Genomic DNA, 19366 nt, shown 5'->3' with positions numbered 1-19366 from the left:
GGCTGCATTTACAGCTTGCATTTGTGTTCTTCATGCTGGAAAGTTCTAGGTTTCTTGTGGTTTGCTGAGTGTTGGAGGGAAAAGAGGAGGAAGCAGAAAACTCCACCCGTGTTTATGTCTGTCCTTAGACTGCCAAGCAGCTGACCAGCAGTTATGTGTTACCCTAACAATGAAGAAGAGCTGTGTGTGATGGTCCTAAAAAATTGTTAAATCTATTGTTGGAAGAAGTACTAAACCCACACTGGGACACTTTATAAGTGCAAAGAAAATATTTCAGTGTTTATAATCATTCTTGCTGTATAAAAGACTTGATGCTTACAAGTCTATGGTCACTGTTGCCTAATTGTTGTCTTCATGACATGCCGTGCAGGCAGGAATTTCAAGCACACGTGTCCATGAAGCTATGGTTTGTTAAGTCATGCAGAAAGAGGCCTGGCATTGTCTTGCTGAAATAGACATGGAGACCTTGGGACAAGATGTCATCTTGACGGCAGCATATATCTCTCCAAAATACCAGAATAAGCCTCTGCATCAGCAGTATCTTCACATACCTGCAGATCACCCAGTCAAGTGCACAGATGCACCCCCATGCTATGACAGATGATGTGTTTTTACATTTATCATTATCATCAATATGGATGGTAATTTCCATCTTTGGCACATAGAATCTGACATAGTTTTTCCCCAAAAACAAGCTGAAACATGGACTCATCTGACCACAGAGTATGTTTTCACTGTCTTTCAGTCAATCTAAGATTAACCTGGGCCTTTCTGTGCAAAATTAATATATGGCTTCCTCTTTGAATAAAAGTTTCAGATTGCATTTCTTGACGTAGTGACTGACTGCTAAATGACAATGATTTTCCAATGTACTCCTGAGCTCATATGGCTTTGTACATCACAGTAGCATGAAGGTTTCTCAAATAATGCCTTCTAAAGTCTTGATGGTCACACAGTGGTTTTTGCTCTTGGCTTTTGCACACACAGATTTACCCTGACTCCCTGAATCTTTTCTTGATATTATGACCTGTAGATGGTGAAAGATCTCAGTACCTTGCAGTCTTGCACTGAAAATCTTTTTGTTTGAACAGGTTGAGTATTCTCTCACAATTATTGGCATAAAGGGATAAGCAATGCCCATTTTTTGCTTGCAAAGACTGATTCTTTAGTGAATGTTCTTTCTATATATTTTATATTCATCCACTTGCTGTAACGCTTCAGAAAAGCGTGACATGGATATTTAGAAAACAAACAAAATTATGTTATAATGATGCAAACATTGATATTTCAGGGCACAAAACCTAAAAATGTTGTATATTAGTTATATAATGTTAGTTATTATGTTTCACTCTGGTTTGTTTTCATTCTGTATGTGCTTGTCATCCTCATACTTTGGTAGTCACACCCCCGTTAAATGTCTGAATTGTCCCCAGGTGTTTCATGTTCCCTAATGGTTTATATTCCAGTCTCCTTGTCCCTGTCTGTGTCTGACACCTGAGGTTGTCTTTGTTGATTTCTTAGTGTCTCATGTTCCTAGCTTTCTCTCTTTTGGCTTTTGTATATGCTGTGTCCCCATATTTCCGGCTCTCTCTGTTATGGTTTGTGTCTGTGTTTAATGTTAGTTATTATTCTTATGTTTAGGAGCTCCTTATATATAGTTCCTTATTTGTTTCCTAAGTTAATTATTGTTTGCCGTTTATACTTCTGTAGCAATTGATCTTAAGTTTCTGTCTTATGTCCTTCTTGTCCCTGGTTCCTTCACATCTCTGTTATTCTGTCTTTTTTCCATTTAGCTTTAGTTTCTCATGTTGTCTTGATCTTATTGTTTAGTGTTTTATCTTAGTTCTCTTAGTCTTTAGTTCAGTGTGTTTAGCTTTTGGCCAGTTTAGTTCTCAGAAGTTTATATTATTGTTGACTTGTCCTCTTGGGTTTAGTATCTTGCTTCAGTTTTCTTGTACATCCTGTGTAAGTTAATATCTCTGTGTTTACCTCTGCTTCCTTGTTCCTCGTACCCATCGTGACATTGTGATAGCAAGTGAAATGCTGTGAAATTAGACTTGTGTCAGATGTACTGAATATAATTTCTCAAGTTTCAAATGGGGAAAAAATATCCAAAGCAAACTTGGGACTTATTTTCCAAGCAAGCCTTCTTTTGTTCCTATGCTCCATGCTTTGCTTGCTCCCTGCCTGCTGTTTAGTTAACGCAACAGGAGTTTACACTTACATTTCTGACACTGTTTCACAGGTCTTGGTTCCCACTTGCTGCTGAGGTTTGGAGTGACAGCTTGTATGCCCAAAGGAAGACCCCTGCTCTCAGTCGAGTGTGCAGTAATAACAGTAAAAGGCTGAGACTGCAACCTGATCCCTATTATTCTCCGTTAAATGTAATTTTAATTTTAGAATGTTAAATCTATACGTGATGCATGAAGTTTTTGTGCTGTATTACACATTACATGTAAAGGTATTATTAGAATGATGCATTTAGAAACAGTAGGCTATTTGATATTAGGTGCCTACTATCATAATGGACACCAAGCCTTAAAAACAGCCTACTAGACATGGTGACAGGAACGTAACTGAGGACCCCAGCAGCTTAACTAGAAAAGCATGGATAAAGCTAGCAAAATGAGACTTGTCTGATGTAATTTTATTCAGTTTCAGTTTTTCTTTTCATTTCAGAACAAAATTATGTTCAACATTTTGACACAAATCTAGTTTTATTACATACCAAAAAATTGCCAATCATTTATTATTCATGTCTTATACAATGTTACATGTTATGAATAGGACAAAAATCTTGACTGCAGACACGCTGGTCTAGAACACACACTTGAAGAAGTTGCTGCTTTGAGGTTTACCTATGAGGTTTTAAATGAACCTAAATATATTATTTTTTAAATAGAAAGAATTAAAACAGGAAACAGGCTGCCTTCTAAGCCTTTATCAGTTTGTGCTGTGCAGGGTTCTTCTAATGGCAGAAAAAGGGCATTAGAGCTGTCACTCCAAACCTTAGCAGATAATGGACACCAAGCCTTAAAAACAGCCTACTAGACATGGTGACAGGAACGTAACTGAGGACCACAGCAGCTTAACTAGAAAAGCATGGATAAAGCTAGCAAAATGAGACTTGTCTGATGTAATTTTATTCAGTTTCAGTTTTTCTTTTCATTTCAGAACAAAATTATGTTCAATATTTTGACACTAATCTAGTTTTATTACATACCAAAAAATTGCCAATCATTTATTATTCATGTCTTATACAATGTTACATGTTATGAATAGGACAAAAATCTTGACTGGAGACACGCTGGTCTAGTACACACACTTGAAGAAGTGGAAATGTGGATCTATTTTTGGCATTGATGTTCACACGTGCAAGTTGTCCATGCCACTAAGGGACCCCATACCAGGATAGACCATGGATTTTTGTGCTGCTATCTTTCAAGAATATTGACAATCCTTTTCTTTATTCACTTGACCAGTCTGAACAAAAGAAACATTTCACCTGTGAAATATTAATTTCGGATGAGCTTGACATGTCTTTTTCAGGGTTGTTGATGTGGTCTCTTCTGTGCATTATAACCTTTACTTACATTGTTTTCAGGAATTATATCACCTAACGTTATTAGTCTCAAATTGACATTATATTAAACTTTTTATCATGTGTTGAAGAGACAAGCTTATAGTACAAAAAAATCCATATTAAGATATGGCTGCAAATTTTTAGCTTTACATAGTCTTACATCAAGCGCTGTTTTTAGGAAAAAGAAAAATAACTTGGTACATTTCCTGTTTTTATGCTTAAATTTATTTTCTGCCAGCAAAATTAGGAAGTAATTGGTTGATGTTGTCAGCGCCAAATCCAGTACTGACTGCAAGAGCCATGGCAACAGCAGACCTGCATCAAGATTGATTCAAATCCAATTACAGAAAATAATAAGTAAGACATTAAGAACAAAAAGACAAACATGGAAAGAAGTGAGGACACAGAGCACACAAGCGCACATGACCATTTCTGTGTAGGTCCAATAAAGCTTTTATGGATTAACTGGAGGGTGTTGGCTGAATTATATAACCTATCATTAAATTTTGCCAGCCACCTCAACTCGCATATGGTTTCCATGTAATACATTTTATGCATGCCATTTGGACACCTCTGCCCTGCTTCCTTGGAGACTGAAGTCATAGTTATCTTTATTTATTATTTTTGGATCTCCTCTTGTGATTAAGGTAGGGAAAATAGAACATAATTTGTCAGTGATGTCACACTATTTCTCTAGGGTGCACCCGCAAAGTCTCTTCATTCATTTCCATCACTTCCATCTAACCATCACTGTACAAGAAATAAAGAGTGGAAAGGGAAGACAGTTCACATAGCTGTGAAGACCAAAGCAGAATTTGCATACTCGCTATCATCTTTCATGTCTCCTTGGAGTCAGGGCTGCCTCCAGATGTTCTAGACAGCTGGCACAGCTGGACGTCCAAAGCTGATGGCTTCAGATCCTGCTTTTTCTTTGGTTCGCTAATGTGTCACATAGTTGCATTCTCACCCGTACTGAAATGTTTCAGGATTTGTGCATCACTATGAAACGCTGCAAGACAATGGTGTATTTATTAGAGCATTTCTTTAGATTTTAAAATCTTTTAATACAAAGCAGTATAGGTGGTGAACACCATCATCACTATCATCGTTGTCTGTAAGCGCTTATCCGGTTCAGGGTCGTGGTGGGTCTGGAGCCTACCTGGAATCATTGGGCGCATGGCAGGAACACAACCTGGAGGGGGCACCAGTCTTTCACAGGGCAACACACACACACCAACACACATTCACTCACCACCTACTACTGTTGCCAGTCCACCACAATGTGTGTTTTTGGACCGTGGGCGGAAACCGTAACACCCGAGTAAACCCACGCGTACATGGTGAGAACAAACCAAACTACTCACAGACAGTCACTCGGAGCAAGATTTGGAGCTGTGTGACTGGGACACTACCTGCTGCGCCACTGTGCCACCTAGCCATAGACTTCTCTATATGGTAATCAGGTGAATAAAAATGATCAAGTTGATAAGGATACATTTAAGCAGTGTTGTTTCAGCAGAGGCTGGGAATCCCAGCAAATGTCCAAAAAATGTTAAAGGAATCTGAATGAAGAAACTTCAGCTGGTTTAGTGTGTGCTGTTGAAATTTAAGTTCACACACAGAAAACAACAACACACACGTATTGTTGTGCTAAGACAAGGCACAAGTTCAACATCAGTATAAAAGCAGGGCCAGAACAAATGACAGCAGTAGCATGTTCTGTGGTCAAATGAGTTCATATTTTAGCTCGTTTTGGGGAAAACAGGTTGGATCTTACGTACCAAAGATGAAAAAGACCATACAGACTGTTACAAACGTAAATTTTCAGAAACCTTCATCTCTCAGAGCAGGGGTGCTCTGTGGATACATGAAGGTACCATTCTACAAAGACTGACTTTGGTATTTTGGAGAGACATATGCTGCCATCAAAGACACATCTTTTCCCACGAACTCCTTGTCTGTTTCAGTAGGACAATACCAGGCCTCATTTTGCATGAGTTACAACAACGTGGCTTCATAGACTAGGGATTAATTAATTCAGCCAGCTTTTCAGTTCCAATACTGATACATAAAGTTAGCATATCAGTCAGTGCCTGATACCAGTTTGATACCACTGATGGCAGAGTGGACTCAAAAAATATTTTCATGATAATAAATTATTTCTTGGTTGCAGGTGATGGAAGCCATCATTTTTGAACACTGACATGGGCTGCACATCCACAAATATTAATTCTACAACTTTTAAAGACACATGCTTTCCATTTTTCAAAGATGTCTGCAGTTATTTTACCGCACATCCAAAGGGCAGATTTACATTTCCTTTTCTCTGAAACTGCTCCTTTGCAGTGAGGACATCCTTTTAAATCCATAGTGTTGAGTTGTCTTCTAATAATGGATGGATGAGCATTAACAAGCCGGATATTCTGATAGTTAGAGATCAAATCTTCTATATATATCAGATGAAGTTGTGATTTACCTGGTTTTTACATGTTTATTACTTTATATGTAATCTCCTCAGAAGTAGTAAAAAATATTACTTGTAATTACAGCTGCTGTACTGTTTTTTAAAAAATCACCAAATGTCCCATTTATGCTTCTGCATAGAACCTACGCAATATGCAATGTGTTATGAAATGAATAAATATGCAGTGTTTAAATGCAGGTAGGTTGTGTAGATAGATAGGTTAACAGGCTGGTAAGTCATCCAATCATCTTGTTCAGTCCGAGTCTGTTTTTTTTTTTAGTCCTATATAGAAAATGACTCATGACATCAGAGTATGTGATTTACTGATTGCTAAAGGGATGTAAAGGATATTTCAAGAAATACAACAAAAACTGTTTTTAAGACAAATCTACTCTGCCTTTAATGGATTTACTGATTGGAAATGAAGTAACTGAGGGTTGGTCTTTAAAGATGGTCTTTTTCACAGTACTGTACACATACTCTCTCACAAGGACACTACAAATGTAGAGTGAGAGCAACTAACATCCACAACCATGAACGGATGGAGATGACACTCCAGTTTTCTTTTTCTTGGCTGGTAAATCATACTGTCTTATGGTTTGCTAAGTTATATAGTGCCAGTCATGACCTTTTGTATGAGTTGTCGCTTCTCCCAGATGGCCGTTCACCCCCCACCATCAAGAAATCGATATATTCGCACCTTAATAAGGTATTAAATGGTAGCCATGGATACAAAACTCCACTCCCTCTTCCCACTAGGGTAACACATTATCCATCTGGCCAAATCCTTTTGTGCCAGAAGACCAAACAAAAAGCATTTGTATTACAATGGGGATGCAATAATATTTGAAAAGTTGTAAGTGTCTGTTATTCTTTTACAAATTTCCTATATTTAGGTCCAGAAAGAGAAACCCAAGCAGTGATTTTCCACAGGAAACTCCCATCATGGGTAAACAGAACAGCAAACTGCGCCCTGAAGTTTTGAATGACCTGAGGGAAAATACAGAGTTCACAGACCATGAGCTGCAGGAGTGGTACCGTGGCTTTCTCAAAGATTGCCCGACAGGCCACTTGACTGTGGAAGAGTTCAAGAAGATCTATGCCAATTTCTTTCCTTATGGAGATGCCTCCAAATTTGCAGAACATGTTTTTCGTACATTTGACACCAACGGTGATGCCACCATCGACTTCCGGGAGTTCATCATTGCGCTGAGTGTAACGTCACGCGGAGGCCTGGAACAGAAACTCCGCTGGGCCTTCAGCATGTACGACCTGGATGGAAACGGATACATCAGCCGAGCCGAGATGCTGGAGATTGTACAGGTGAGAGAAGATCATACGCAAAAAAAAGCTTCCTCACATGTCTTGCTCTTCCTGATTAAATCCAGGGGAGAACTTGATAAAAGAATCATGTAAATAAAGAGTTCAGTTTTCAAAGCACGCTGATCCCCAATGTTTTTGTTTATTTAGAGCTTGTATTTGCATTTCTTTATTTGCTCTGTCATTTTTTCCAAAGCATCTTGTTCCATATCAATATTGGCTCAGCCGAATGTTTGACAATATAGACCTCCTGAATAAACAGATCTCCTCAATCAAGTGTTCCACAGGCCATATGGTCTGGCCAAAAATGGTGAACACAAGGGCCCTGTTCCTTCCATTAAAAGTGTTGACTCTTTTATAGTTTTTAAAATAACATACATTCAGAGAATACTGGATGAGAAAAAAGCTACACGAAATGGCAGTGAATAGCAAACACTGGTACAGTGAACAAGCCATTGATGTGTTTTTGTCCCTAAACCACAGGCAATTTACAAGATGGTGTCATCGGTGATGAAGATGCCAGAGGATGAGTCAACTCCTGAGAAACGCACCGACAAGATCTTCAGACAAATGGATACAGACAATGATGGTGAGCAGTTCAAACTCTCACCGCTTAATGATTACATCAGGCTCCTGAGCATTTGATGAAGGACTGAATGATGTGAAGAAAATAGTTAAATTCTTATCTTTTGGCTCAACATTGCAATTGCAAAAAAAAATTGTGATTATTTTCTATAAATTAAGGTCCAGGCCTTTTTTTGTGGGGATTGTGGTTGTGATGTCACATCACACAAGAGACACACAGGTTGTTTGGTTGCTTCTGATTGGTCTGGGTCATCTACAAGCAGTTCATTTAAAGTAAATTTTATGGTTAGAGATTTTTGAGAATTTACCCTTCAGTCAGCACAAGTGGCACATACAGCCTACAGCTGAGGTCCAGTCTACAGTCCCAGCTGTGCTGCCATTTGCTGTCTGTAGCTGCAGGCCGCGGGCCATAACTGGCTGCTGTCAGGAAGGAAAAATCTCAGGGTCCCACTCTCTTGTGAAATATTACTTAACCAGTCTGACATCTGCGAGTCCACTTCTTTGAGTCCTCCAGTCAGGAGCATAACAAGAAAATTTCTTCTCTGCCTAAACTGATGCATCTGACCAAACTGAGTGGCCAGAAGATTAAAATGATGGATTGCCTGCTTTATAGCTATTATTAACTTTGGCATGTGTCCTTTTTCTAGTTTAAGCCCAATTGCCTTGGACTTACTTGGAAAGACTTACTTATGTGGCAACTAGGCTATGGGCTATGGATTTTACTGCCCTCTTAGCAAACTCTTTTGGTGTCACTACTTTAACAAATAACAATAGTGTATGCACACTGTGTACACTAAATACACTGGTTATGTTAAAACTAAGAGGACATAAGGACCAACATAAGTGGATAGTCAGATTATAAAATAACAACATAAGGGTATTTAAAAACATTTTTAGGGTTTTCAGCTGGTTTTTAAGTGCCTATGTTGTACAGTCTTATATTTCCCCCTGAAAGTCAACTTAGGATGTCAGCTTATTTACACAGTCGTAATTCAGTCAAACATAATCATTGTTCAGCTTCCCATTATTCCATAGAAATACAGGCTGATTGTTATTGTCTGTTTTTGTTTGCCTTTTTATTGTTTAATTATTTTAGTGAAAAAAGCGAAAGTAAACATCCTAAAGTGGACATTTTGTCCCAGAATATTCTTCGTATGTAGAGAGGAGGACTGGTGTGTGAATGGTATGTTTGGCAACTATTGCAATGTTAACATATATATTTCAAAATTAAGATGAAACAAATAGCTGTCCATGATATAGGCCCTGTGGGAATATATGGTGTTCTTTGTAACTGGTCGTTTATTTTCACTGCAGATACAATTTGTTTAGTGTTAATTTACTTAATACAAAGTACATAATTGAAGAAATCATAGGGAGGAGCCATTTTGTACTGAAGCATTTGCATTTGGCTGGTTTGGAAATCACTAACCTTCAACCTCTATTTGTGTTGCAGGGAGACTTTCTCTAGAGGAGTTCATTAAAGGTGCCAAGAGTGATCCTTCCATCGTGAGGCTGCTGCAGTCTGATCAGAGCTCATCTCGCCAGTTCTGAAGAAGCCAAGCAGCAGCAGTCACAGAAAACCTTGCCACACACCCACGCCTCCATGACATGGGCTGCATCTGAGTAACAAATCTACAGAGATCACAGCTCAACCCCTGACAAAAATATGTAATTACCATACTTAGATGGTCACCCAACTTTTTAAATTTGTATCAAATTAACAAAAGACATGACAGAAAAGCTAAACATTCCAGCTTCATGAAGCATACCTCAGTTTAAATGAAATGATTTCAGTCAAGGACATTTGTTTTTATATATAGTAGAAAAATAGTACTCAAATACTGAGTAAAAGATTATGCAATCAACAACCACAAAAATATAATATGTATGCTGATCCCCCTTTTCAAATTTACAATGGGTGTGTTGTCCATAGCCCCCTGCTTTGTATATGTGTTGACCGTTTGTCTCGGATTACACAGTTTCATCATCCAGGTGCATGCTGCACATTGATTGTGGTTGAAATGATGACCTAATGTTCCAGTGAACATAAACATCAAAGTGTGGTGGCCTATATGTTTTGACTGTCAGTACTGTCTTGAGATTATGGTGTAGAGAGGGTACCATCCCTGGCCAACACCCCTTGATTTTCAGAATGCAGTCTTTGAGTTGTAGCTTCAAATTACAGATCAGATCTTGCAGTTTGCCATTTCCCCAGTATGTCAGCCCTCAAAAACTTTGAGATTAAAAAACTTAGTCTTACAGTCCTGTTTTGGATATGACACAAGTTCAAGAAAATGGCATCTTTACTCATCGTTCCCTATATTTTTAACTCAACATGGAAACACACCCAAATATTAACCACTTGCGTGACTAGAGTCCAAAACCTGATGACACACAAGTGTGCGATTGATGGGATTCAAGAATTAAAACTACATCCACTTTTGCAAGAAGTGCAGCAAATCTTTCAGTGTTTAGTCTTCTTTCAGACATGAAAACTCCAGTCTTTGAAGAATTAATGCTTTCTTTGCAAGCTTATGTATTTTCATAGTTTAGACATCTGCCAATACAGATTTGTCATGGATGAATTGCCAAAACTAGCATGTGTTGAATGTATCAGACTGATCTGTAACTTTCAGTGATTCACTCACTATATTTGTGGTAAGCATGAGGTGCAGTAAGTAATGATGCAGTGCTGTATCTTTGTGTAGCTAGCATGGGAATATTCAGCTATACTGTCATCAGTAAAGTACATCAGCATGCAGAGGACTGTAGCTTCCCCACCGACGCATATTCATCTGTATTAATTGCAGTTAAGAATTTTCATTGATAAAACATTATTTAAAAATAGTGTAGAGCACAAAAATTTACAAATGTGACTTGTTCTAAGTATGTCTTACTAGTGTTTATAATCAATAATAAATGTCAGTCCGTTCATTTGTGTTTATTTTATTTTCATAACAAAAAAAAAAAGAAAGTAAAAACAACATTGTGTAAAAAAAATCTACACAAACCCCACATTATTCCCCACCCAGCACAAACACTATGCAAAGCTGGGATACTGATGCACTGGCTTCCTTCTTTGATATTACTTTTTATTTAGAAACCATAAATGTCACATTGAAGGGAAGAATGAAAATGAAGAGGACTATCTGCAAATCTCAGCTCTAGAGACATTACCCGTACACGGCAGTCAGTTAAATTTGGACAAAGGATTTAAACCTCTAATTCTTATATCTGGTGGCCTTCCTCTCTCTTTATAGGGAAGTGTTCCCAAAGACAGAGTAAGTCCATGTGGCGGTTAACATTGTTTACTTATATGTAGTTACTTTTTTCCCTTTCAAATATATCACTGTTTTGAAAGACATAGACATTAATACATTATTCCAGGTGGGATTTAAAACAGAACTGAGAATATGAGATTATTTTGCAGCTGTGTGTTTTGGAGGGTGAACAACTGGACAGAGAAACGACATTACATAATCCTGTTTGCCAGCCTCACTGGGAGATACAATCAGCCAGCTCATCAAATAAAATGCGGGTCTGTGAGAGACAGCTGAGTTCAACCATGATTTACCCCTCAATCTCACCTTATTTCAGACTACTGGAGAGAAGTTAAAAGCAACACGAATCTTCGTTTCAAGAGTGTCAGTAACTTAATGTCCCAGTTTTCCCCTCATCCACGGGAGAGGAGAGGTGGGTTATGGGCTGAGTCAGCGTGGCTCTGACACCAAACTAGACCAGACCCCCCAGGCCAGTGGATTTATAACTCATCCTTCTCCAGATCATCCAGATCCACATCACTCAGGTCAATGTCATCCTCCACAGGAAGCTGAGAGTGAGAAGAAATAGAAGAATTTTAATACGCAAAAGCACTTCACGGGACTGGCCACAAACACATGATTATGAAATGCACCATAAGGGGCACCATTTTTCACATACCCGCTAATTTAGAGACTGATGTTCAGGGCTTTACATGAATAAATAAATACAGTTTACTTGTAGAACCTAATTTCTCTAATTTTCACATGCCTCTAACAAATGGTTTCATGAACTTTAGTGGGATGCCTATTACATTGTGAGATTAAAGTCCATATTTTTGAAAAATTGTGATTTTTACAAGAAATGTCTTATTTCCATAAAAGTGTGCAGCATTACCTAAGCAGGAAATTGAATATTTGTGTATGGAACTCAAAACGAAGGAAATCTTTCCTTCATTTTTGTATTAGTGCTAATTAGTGCTATTAGTGAAATTTTGCAAGTTTCAACCACAATACTGCACCTATTACCGGAAATAATGGCACTTTCTCAATATTTATCAAAGCATTGCCATTTGTTTCTCATGTTGGCCATTTCATTCTGAAAATATTAATTCTCAAAATATTTGTGAACTATGTTCACAAAAAAGATTAATTTACACTTTGAATCATCACCCATCATTCATTCATTATCTGTAACCGCTTATCCAGTTCAGGGTTGCGGTGGGTCCAGAGCCTACCAGGAATTATTGGGCACAAAGCAGGAACACACCCTTGAGGGGGGTTCAGACCTTCACACTCACACCTACGGACACTTTTGAGTCACCAATCCACCTACCAACATGTGTTTTTGGACTGTGGGAGGAAACCGGAGCACCCGGAGCAAACCCATACGGACACAGGTAGAACACACCAAACTCCTCACAGACAGTCACCCAGAGCGGGAGTTGAACCCACAACCTCCAGGTCCCTGGAGCTGTGTGACTGCGACACTACCTGCTGCGCCACCATGTCTCCCCACTTTGAATAAAATATTTATTTAATCTTAATCACACATCTTTTAAGATTGTCCTTAAAATGCCATTATACGATGAAGCGCAGGCATTGCTTTTGCACAGTACTTGACCCCTAATCTGAACAAACACTTTTACTCACAACGCCATCTTTCCCATCCCAAGCCTCAACGGCGTAGATCTTTGGCAGAGCTCCACCTCCCACCGTGGCAGTTGAACCACGTCCAACAGAAAGATCCCTGGGATGAGCGAAGAAAGATTGTTTAGAAATGTATCCTAAAGACTGTAACATGATCATATACTATAAGAAAAACCAATTTAAAAATAAATTAACACCTGAGGAACTCGTGGATTCCTGTCTCACTGAAGGAGCCCTTAAGAAGAGCAAACTTCATCTTGCGTGCATTAATAGCTGCCATGGCAGGATACCCAAAACCTCCGATCCCCAGAGAGGCCTCCAGATCCATCTGAGCTCCAGCTTCGGTCCACAGCCAGCTACAATGCAAGGAAGAAATACATATTTTTAACCATCAAGCTACTAATAAAACGGTGAGGTTTGGTACACTGTTTCTTCAATATTAAACCATCGAGTAGATCCTTATGATGTTAACTATTCAATAAATTGTGTTCATATAAAAAGTGTCATTCATACTGACCCCCACATCTTTTTCTTGTATTTCTCAGCCATCTTCATCATCACTTCAATGTATCCGTTTCTGCCTGCTGCACCTATAGAAAGAGGGAACGTTGCGAATTGAATGAAACATGTCATAATTACCCAAATATGTTTGTACCCGTTGTATATTCAGAATCATTTACTTCCATTGAACACATGTTTTGCACAGATTGTATGATACATGAAATATATCTCACACACCCGTGTCTAGAATATGAGGCAACACAGCAATCACACAAAGCTGATGGTCCTCGCATGTCTTCTTTAAAACGTCCTCATTCAGAATCTGAAAAGCACAATTGTTTTGCAGTTTAGCACCTCTTCAATATCTGGGTATAAAAAATCCTTTCCTCTATACATTCAAGATATTAATGAAAATATTTCAAGAATTGTTTGTAAGAATTCAGAGAATACTTGTTCTAAGAATACGAAAATTACCTCCAGCAGTTCTGGAGGAGGAGCGTTGTCTGAATAAAGGTCCATGGCATGAGCAATGATATCTGAGCGTGTTCGCCCACCCTGGTAGTCTTCTGGTTCCTCTCCTTTACGGAAGATCTTAATGGTAGGGAATCCTCTGATCTACAGATTGAAGCAAGTTAATATGAGCTTAAAAAAAATCCACTCCACAAAAGTGTTTATGATTTTTTTTCCCTACAAAATAAAACAGGAATATGTAATTATGTCCGTATTGATCACACATACCCCATAGCGGCTCGCCAGGCCCTGGTGAACAGTAGCATCTACAGCGCCCAGCTTCACCCTGCCATTGGTTTGTTCTTTGACCTGAGAAGCAGCAGCTGCCCATTCAGGCTCAAGACTGAAAATATTACATCAGAGATTTAGAACCCAAGCTCAAGATTATAAATATAATCCTTTGAATTCAGATCAGTGAATTTAACTTATTATATAAGAAATTTCAAAATTAAACAACAGAATGTATGTAACATTATTTCATAAACTAGATGTTTTGGGCATTAAGTGTCATATGAGTATTATAAATGAATGTATATCACTTCAATTCAGTGTAGGCTTTCAGTCTAAGCCTAAGGTTAAAATAATAAGCTGTACAAAAGAAAGCAATTATTGCGTTTTAAATATTATTCAATGCTTATGCTTGTAATATAAAGTCCCTATGCATTCTTCAAATAAAAAAAAAGTATCACATTTTAATCTATGACACTCTATACCTATATGTGCAATAACTATTCTGAGAATAAAAAAAAAGAAATGATATGCAGTACTGTATTCTAATTTAAATAACTTACTTCTTGCAATGTCCACACCATGGTGCAAAAAATTCTACCATCCAAACATCATCACTTCCCAACACCTTCTCATCAAAGTTGTCATCGGTCAGTTCAACAACATCCTGCTTATTTCCACCACCGCTGCCCCCAGAACTCTGAAATGAGCAGAAACACAGCATAAGGAATTAAATAAAACATAAGGAAACATAAAAACAGCTAATATGTACAGACTATTGTACCTGTCTGTTATAGTCAGAGCCCCCAGTCTTTCCACTCAGTCTCTCTTTGACCAGAGAACGAAGAGCGTTTATAGCTGTGTCTACAATCGCCTGACTGCTTCGCCCACCTTGTTGGGAAGACATTAAAGAACATATTGCTTTCTCCTGAAAAATTCTGGAGATACAAGGGGGATATATATATATATATATATATATATATATATATATATATATATATATATATATATATATATATATATAGGGACTACTGTACCTTGGTATTCCTCAGGTTTGTGCTTGTTGGCTCCAAAGATCTTGATGGTTGGGAAGCCACGAACTCCATACTGACCTCCAAGAGACTTATCTTGATCTGCGTCAACAGCACCCACCTTAACAATTCCCTGTGGATTTACAAAGAGTTAATAAAACCATTATTACATTATCATTTTTTGCAGAAAACCCAGAAGTGGTACAACTAACTTGAGTCTATAGAGCTTTTACTTTGACTCCATATATATTTAATTAGCTGCCTGCTTCTGGTCTGGGGACAAATCCGGGCAGTGTCTACAACTGGCTTATTTTATTTTAGGGAGTACACATCTGCAGAAATGCATGTACATGATGAACAGCTAAACATCCCTATCATACCTGCTCTGTGGTGGTCCTGACCATTGAAGAGCAGGGTGGTAACAGGCTAACCATTTATGCAGAGCAATAGATGGACTACAGTCTGTAACTGGAGAACTAAAGTACTCCTGTGGTCAGTGGAGCTGTGAGAATGGACAGTGAGTGTAGAAGACAAGGAGGTAGTCCAAATGTTATGGTTGACCTGTGTATTATGCTACTGTAACAGCAAACTATTATTGATACAGGTGTTCAGTGGTGCACACACAGCTTGTATAATCTCCAGAGAGAAGCCTGAAATGAAATAGGATGCTCTGGATCAGCTGTACATGACCCTAAAGTCAAAATGCTAAAAGCACCCCAGCACTGGGTTGTGGAGCTCCATCCAATACTTTGGGGGAAGTGGGAGTGGCTTTTGTGATTCAAAACATATCATCCAACATGGGGGCAACCATGGCATTCAGGTTAGACAAGCAGGCTTGGGCCCAGGATCTGTAGGAAAAATGGAAAGTGAGGGGGAAATTTCTAGTTCACCTTCAGAGCTGTGGCTGCTTTCTTCCACTCTGGGGCCAAATTCTGGCAGTGTCCACACCTGTTCAAATAAAACACTCAACTTAATTAAGCACTTATAGCTGGCTTAAATCAGTGGCAGAAATTTTATAAAACAAACAAACAAAAGACTTTGGCTCCAGAGAGGATTTTCACTTTCTGGACCTGGACTACTCGGTTTGCAATAAATACGCAAATATATTCCAGCATTACATGAATTCCTAACCACTCCTGGGGTTTAAAATAAGCCATCGTAACTCACCAGGGAGCATAAAACTCAACCAGCCACAGACTGTCACTCTGTAGAACCTCCCTGTTGAAGTTTGAAGAACTGAGCTCAATCACATCATCACTTGGGGAGTAGAGCCCATTGACAGAGAGAACAGTCAAGGAACACGCCAACACACCTGAAACAGGTAAACAAAACTGTGAAAAAATATTCAAGCTCTATATAGATGCTAAAGTGTGATTTGAAATCTGTTATTATCTAAACGCCTAAGGAAAAGAACACTTTTCACTATTAAGGACCACACTGACAAAGAGTAAGGTATGCACTACACAAAAATACCTGCAAATAACAGCATCTTCAAAATACACAAACATAAATATGAGCTCAATACAGAGAAGCCTTAATGTATATAAAGAGACAATGCACAGTTTATTTAAGTACAGAAGGGGCAGAGAGAAACCATCGCATTTTTTGTGCAACGGGGACAAAAGGAAACTTAACAGCTGTTCACTGATTACACAAACCTTTCCATATTTATAAAACAATCAACAAGATACTATTCTAATTAATCTGAATTTCTCAGTTAAGCCAGACAACTTCAGCTTCAGCTTGTGGCATAACTCAGGGCTGTTTAAAAAAAAAAATAAAAGTAAACAGCACTAGTAAACTGAAATGACACTCCCACAACAGAAAGGCCCAAGGACTGAGTTTGAATGGGTTATAACGTTAATGTGAATATGCTCAAGATTCAATATTTTTACCACAGGCACATTAAATCTGAAACAGGCAGTTACATTACATAATGATTTACGCTTTTGATCCAAGTCTCACGGAATAGAACGATTTATTCCTAAGATAACAAGGACCATCTGTTTCTCAGTGGTGAACTGTTGAAGTCTGAAGCAGAATGGAGACAGCTGGAAACTAAGTTTGGCTAATGGCACTGACGGGCTCTACTCTTAGCTATATACAACTACAGACTTATGCTCCTATTTATTTAAGAAGAAAACAAGTAAGAATAATTGTATGTTGCTCTCAGAACAAGTTATTTATTTAAGGTAAATTTTCCAAGCCGGCATTAGCCATATGCTAACTAGCAACAACTGGTCTCATCTCGCCCTCTCATCCAACATAACGGCTACATTCAGTGTTAGCTCCGGTTAGCGTGAGCTGTGCAGGAGAAAGTGTGCTGTAATGAGTCCGTTTGGTGTTTACTCACCCAGCAGAGCTCTCATTGTCGCGTAGTGGGTCTGGACAGAGCGCTGAACTGAACTCTATACACCACTGAGTTACCTGTAGTGCTGGTAGAGTTGGTATCAGTGATCTCTCTCTCTCTCTCTCTCTCTCTCTCTCTCTCTCTCTCGTGTAGCTCAGTGTCGCTCTCTCTCCGTGTCTCGCGCGGATTGGCTGCCCGCGCTCCTCAGCCAATCAATACTGGCCGGGTCGGTTTTAGAAACGAGTGAAGGGAAAGTACGGTGGCCAGAAAGGAACAATGGGCAGAGTCAAAGCTCTCTGGTATAATTATTGGTATAAAAATATAAAATTACAAACTATAAAACTAACAATTCATAGCCACAAGTGGTCATTTCATTTAGCATAATTTACATAATGTATTTATTTTGCATGTTCATTCACACTTTTACCATCTACCAGTTTATTTAGAATTTTCACACATTCACAAATTTGTAATTTGTAAAAACACATGATTTGCAGAGGATAAAATATGTTGTTAATGTAGGACAAATTCCAACAAATGTCATTCATTTTCCAAAACCTCTTCACAGGGCACACACACACACACACAGAGATTTGAGTCGCCAATTCACCTACCAAAATGTGTTTTGTACCATGGGATTCCTCCGGAGCACCCGAAGAAATCACACAATCACCTGGAGCAAGACTCGAACCCACAACCTCCAGGTCCCTGGAGCTTTGTGACTGCAACACTACCTGCTGCACCACCTTGTCACCCACAGTAAATAAAAAAAATAATAATAATAAAAATAAAATAAGTTAATTATAATAATAATATAATAATAATATATAACAAATAAAAATATAAGATAAAATTATATAAGTAGCAGGAGTGAGTTTAGAAATGAACAATGATTTTTTCAGATTCTCCTTGATTGCATGAATGTGTTAAATCTACAGCACACATTATTTATAATCATTATTTATTAACCAGTAAAACTAGGTATTGGATGATAACCTCAAATAATACGGACTCAACGAGGAGAGATTTGGAAAAGGTTAAACCAACACATTCACACACAGAGTATCACACTCACTGGAGTAATGTTATTTGGGCATTATTTGTTATTTTTTTTAGCAAATAAACATTTACTGCTTAGATAAATAACTTTTTAAATCTCATAATCTCTGGTGCCTAAAACTTTTGATTTAATAAAACAACTTTAATAAACTTTGACAACTTCCAGGAAAGAAGAGAACATAGCTAATACACACAACATTCATTCATTCATTCATTATCTGTAAGCGCTTATCCATTTCAGGATCGCGGTGGGTCCGGAGCCTACCTGGAATCATTGGACACAAGGCAGGAATACACCCTGGAGGGGGTGCTAGTCCTTCACAGGGCAACACACACATTCACACATTCACACCTACGGACACTTTTGAGTCGCCAATCCACCTACCAGCGTGTGTTTTTGGACTGTGGGAGGAAACCAGAGTATGGAACGGCATTGGTCTCTAAACGTGTTGGATTCTCCGTGTTAATATGTAGCGTATAATTTCGTGTTAACGCGCTAAGGTATTTATGTATGAACATGTCAACACGTTAAGTTTGTGTATTTATTGGTGGTATACATTGTACATATATAAATATAATACTTTATATTGTTGAACGTATATATATATATATATATATATATATATATATATATATATATATATATATATATATATATATATATATATATATATATATATAAACCCCTCACTTCAACCACCACAGAATTTACTGCTGAAAAAAGCCCTTTTTTAATTCAGATTTTTTTGTTCAATTTTATTTTGAAGGAGATTTAACCTCTCATGTTTTTAATGTATATATAGAAGTAGACACACATAATTAAATATA

At 38.1% G+C, this 19366-nt stretch overlaps 2 protein-coding genes across 3 annotated transcripts in view; one reads left to right on the top strand and one right to left on the bottom strand.

Moving 5' to 3' along the window:
- Positions 1-10878, top strand: part of hpcal1 (hippocalcin-like 1) — a 48782-nt gene extending 37904 nt beyond the window's left edge. For both annotated transcript variants that reach the window (XM_066676727.1, XM_066676726.1), the window contains exons 2-4: positions 6944-7370; positions 7851-7956; positions 9406-10878. In XM_066676727.1, coding sequence (XP_066532824.1) covers positions 6993-7370; positions 7851-7956; positions 9406-9503 — 582 coding nt within the window. In that variant the 5' untranslated portion in view covers positions 6944-6992 and the 3' untranslated portion in view covers positions 9504-10878. The remainder of the gene's footprint in view (positions 1-6943; positions 7371-7850; positions 7957-9405) is intronic.
- A 5-nt stretch (positions 10879-10883) lies between these two features.
- On the bottom strand, positions 10884-17607 carry pdia6 (protein disulfide isomerase family A, member 6). The gene is made up of 13 exons (XM_066676724.1): positions 17483-17607; positions 16297-16441; positions 16020-16077; positions 15136-15262; positions 14883-14989; positions 14662-14798; positions 14099-14213; positions 13835-13975; positions 13598-13682; positions 13377-13449; positions 13057-13215; positions 12863-12959; positions 10884-11781 (listed from the first exon to the last, which is right to left on the bottom strand). The coding sequence occupies exons 1-13, from the start codon at positions 17496-17498 to the stop codon at positions 11713-11715; spliced, it is 1329 nt and encodes a 442-aa protein (XP_066532821.1). The 5' UTR covers positions 17499-17607; the 3' UTR covers positions 10884-11712.
- Positions 17608-19366: the final 1759 nt, after the last annotated feature.

The sequence above is a fragment of the Hoplias malabaricus genome, chromosome 7 (assembly GCF_029633855.1).
Source record: "Hoplias malabaricus isolate fHopMal1 chromosome 7, fHopMal1.hap1, whole genome shotgun sequence".
Lineage (NCBI taxonomy): Eukaryota > Metazoa > Chordata > Actinopteri > Characiformes > Erythrinidae > Hoplias > Hoplias malabaricus.
Note: the sequence above shows the minus strand (reverse complement) of the source record. Positions and strands in the feature narration are given on the sequence as shown.

Excerpts from the sequence above, each read along its gene's own strand:
- pdia6 (XM_066676724.1), bottom strand. Across the intron at positions 14,799-14,882 it reads GCTCTGACTATAACAGACAG|AGTTCTGGGGGCAGCGGTGG; the intron begins GTACAATAGTCT and ends TGCTCATTTCAG. Across the intron at positions 13,976-14,098 it reads GCCTGGCGAGCCGCTATGGG|ATCAGAGGATTCCCTACCAT; the intron begins GTATGTGTGATC and ends TTCAATCTGTAG.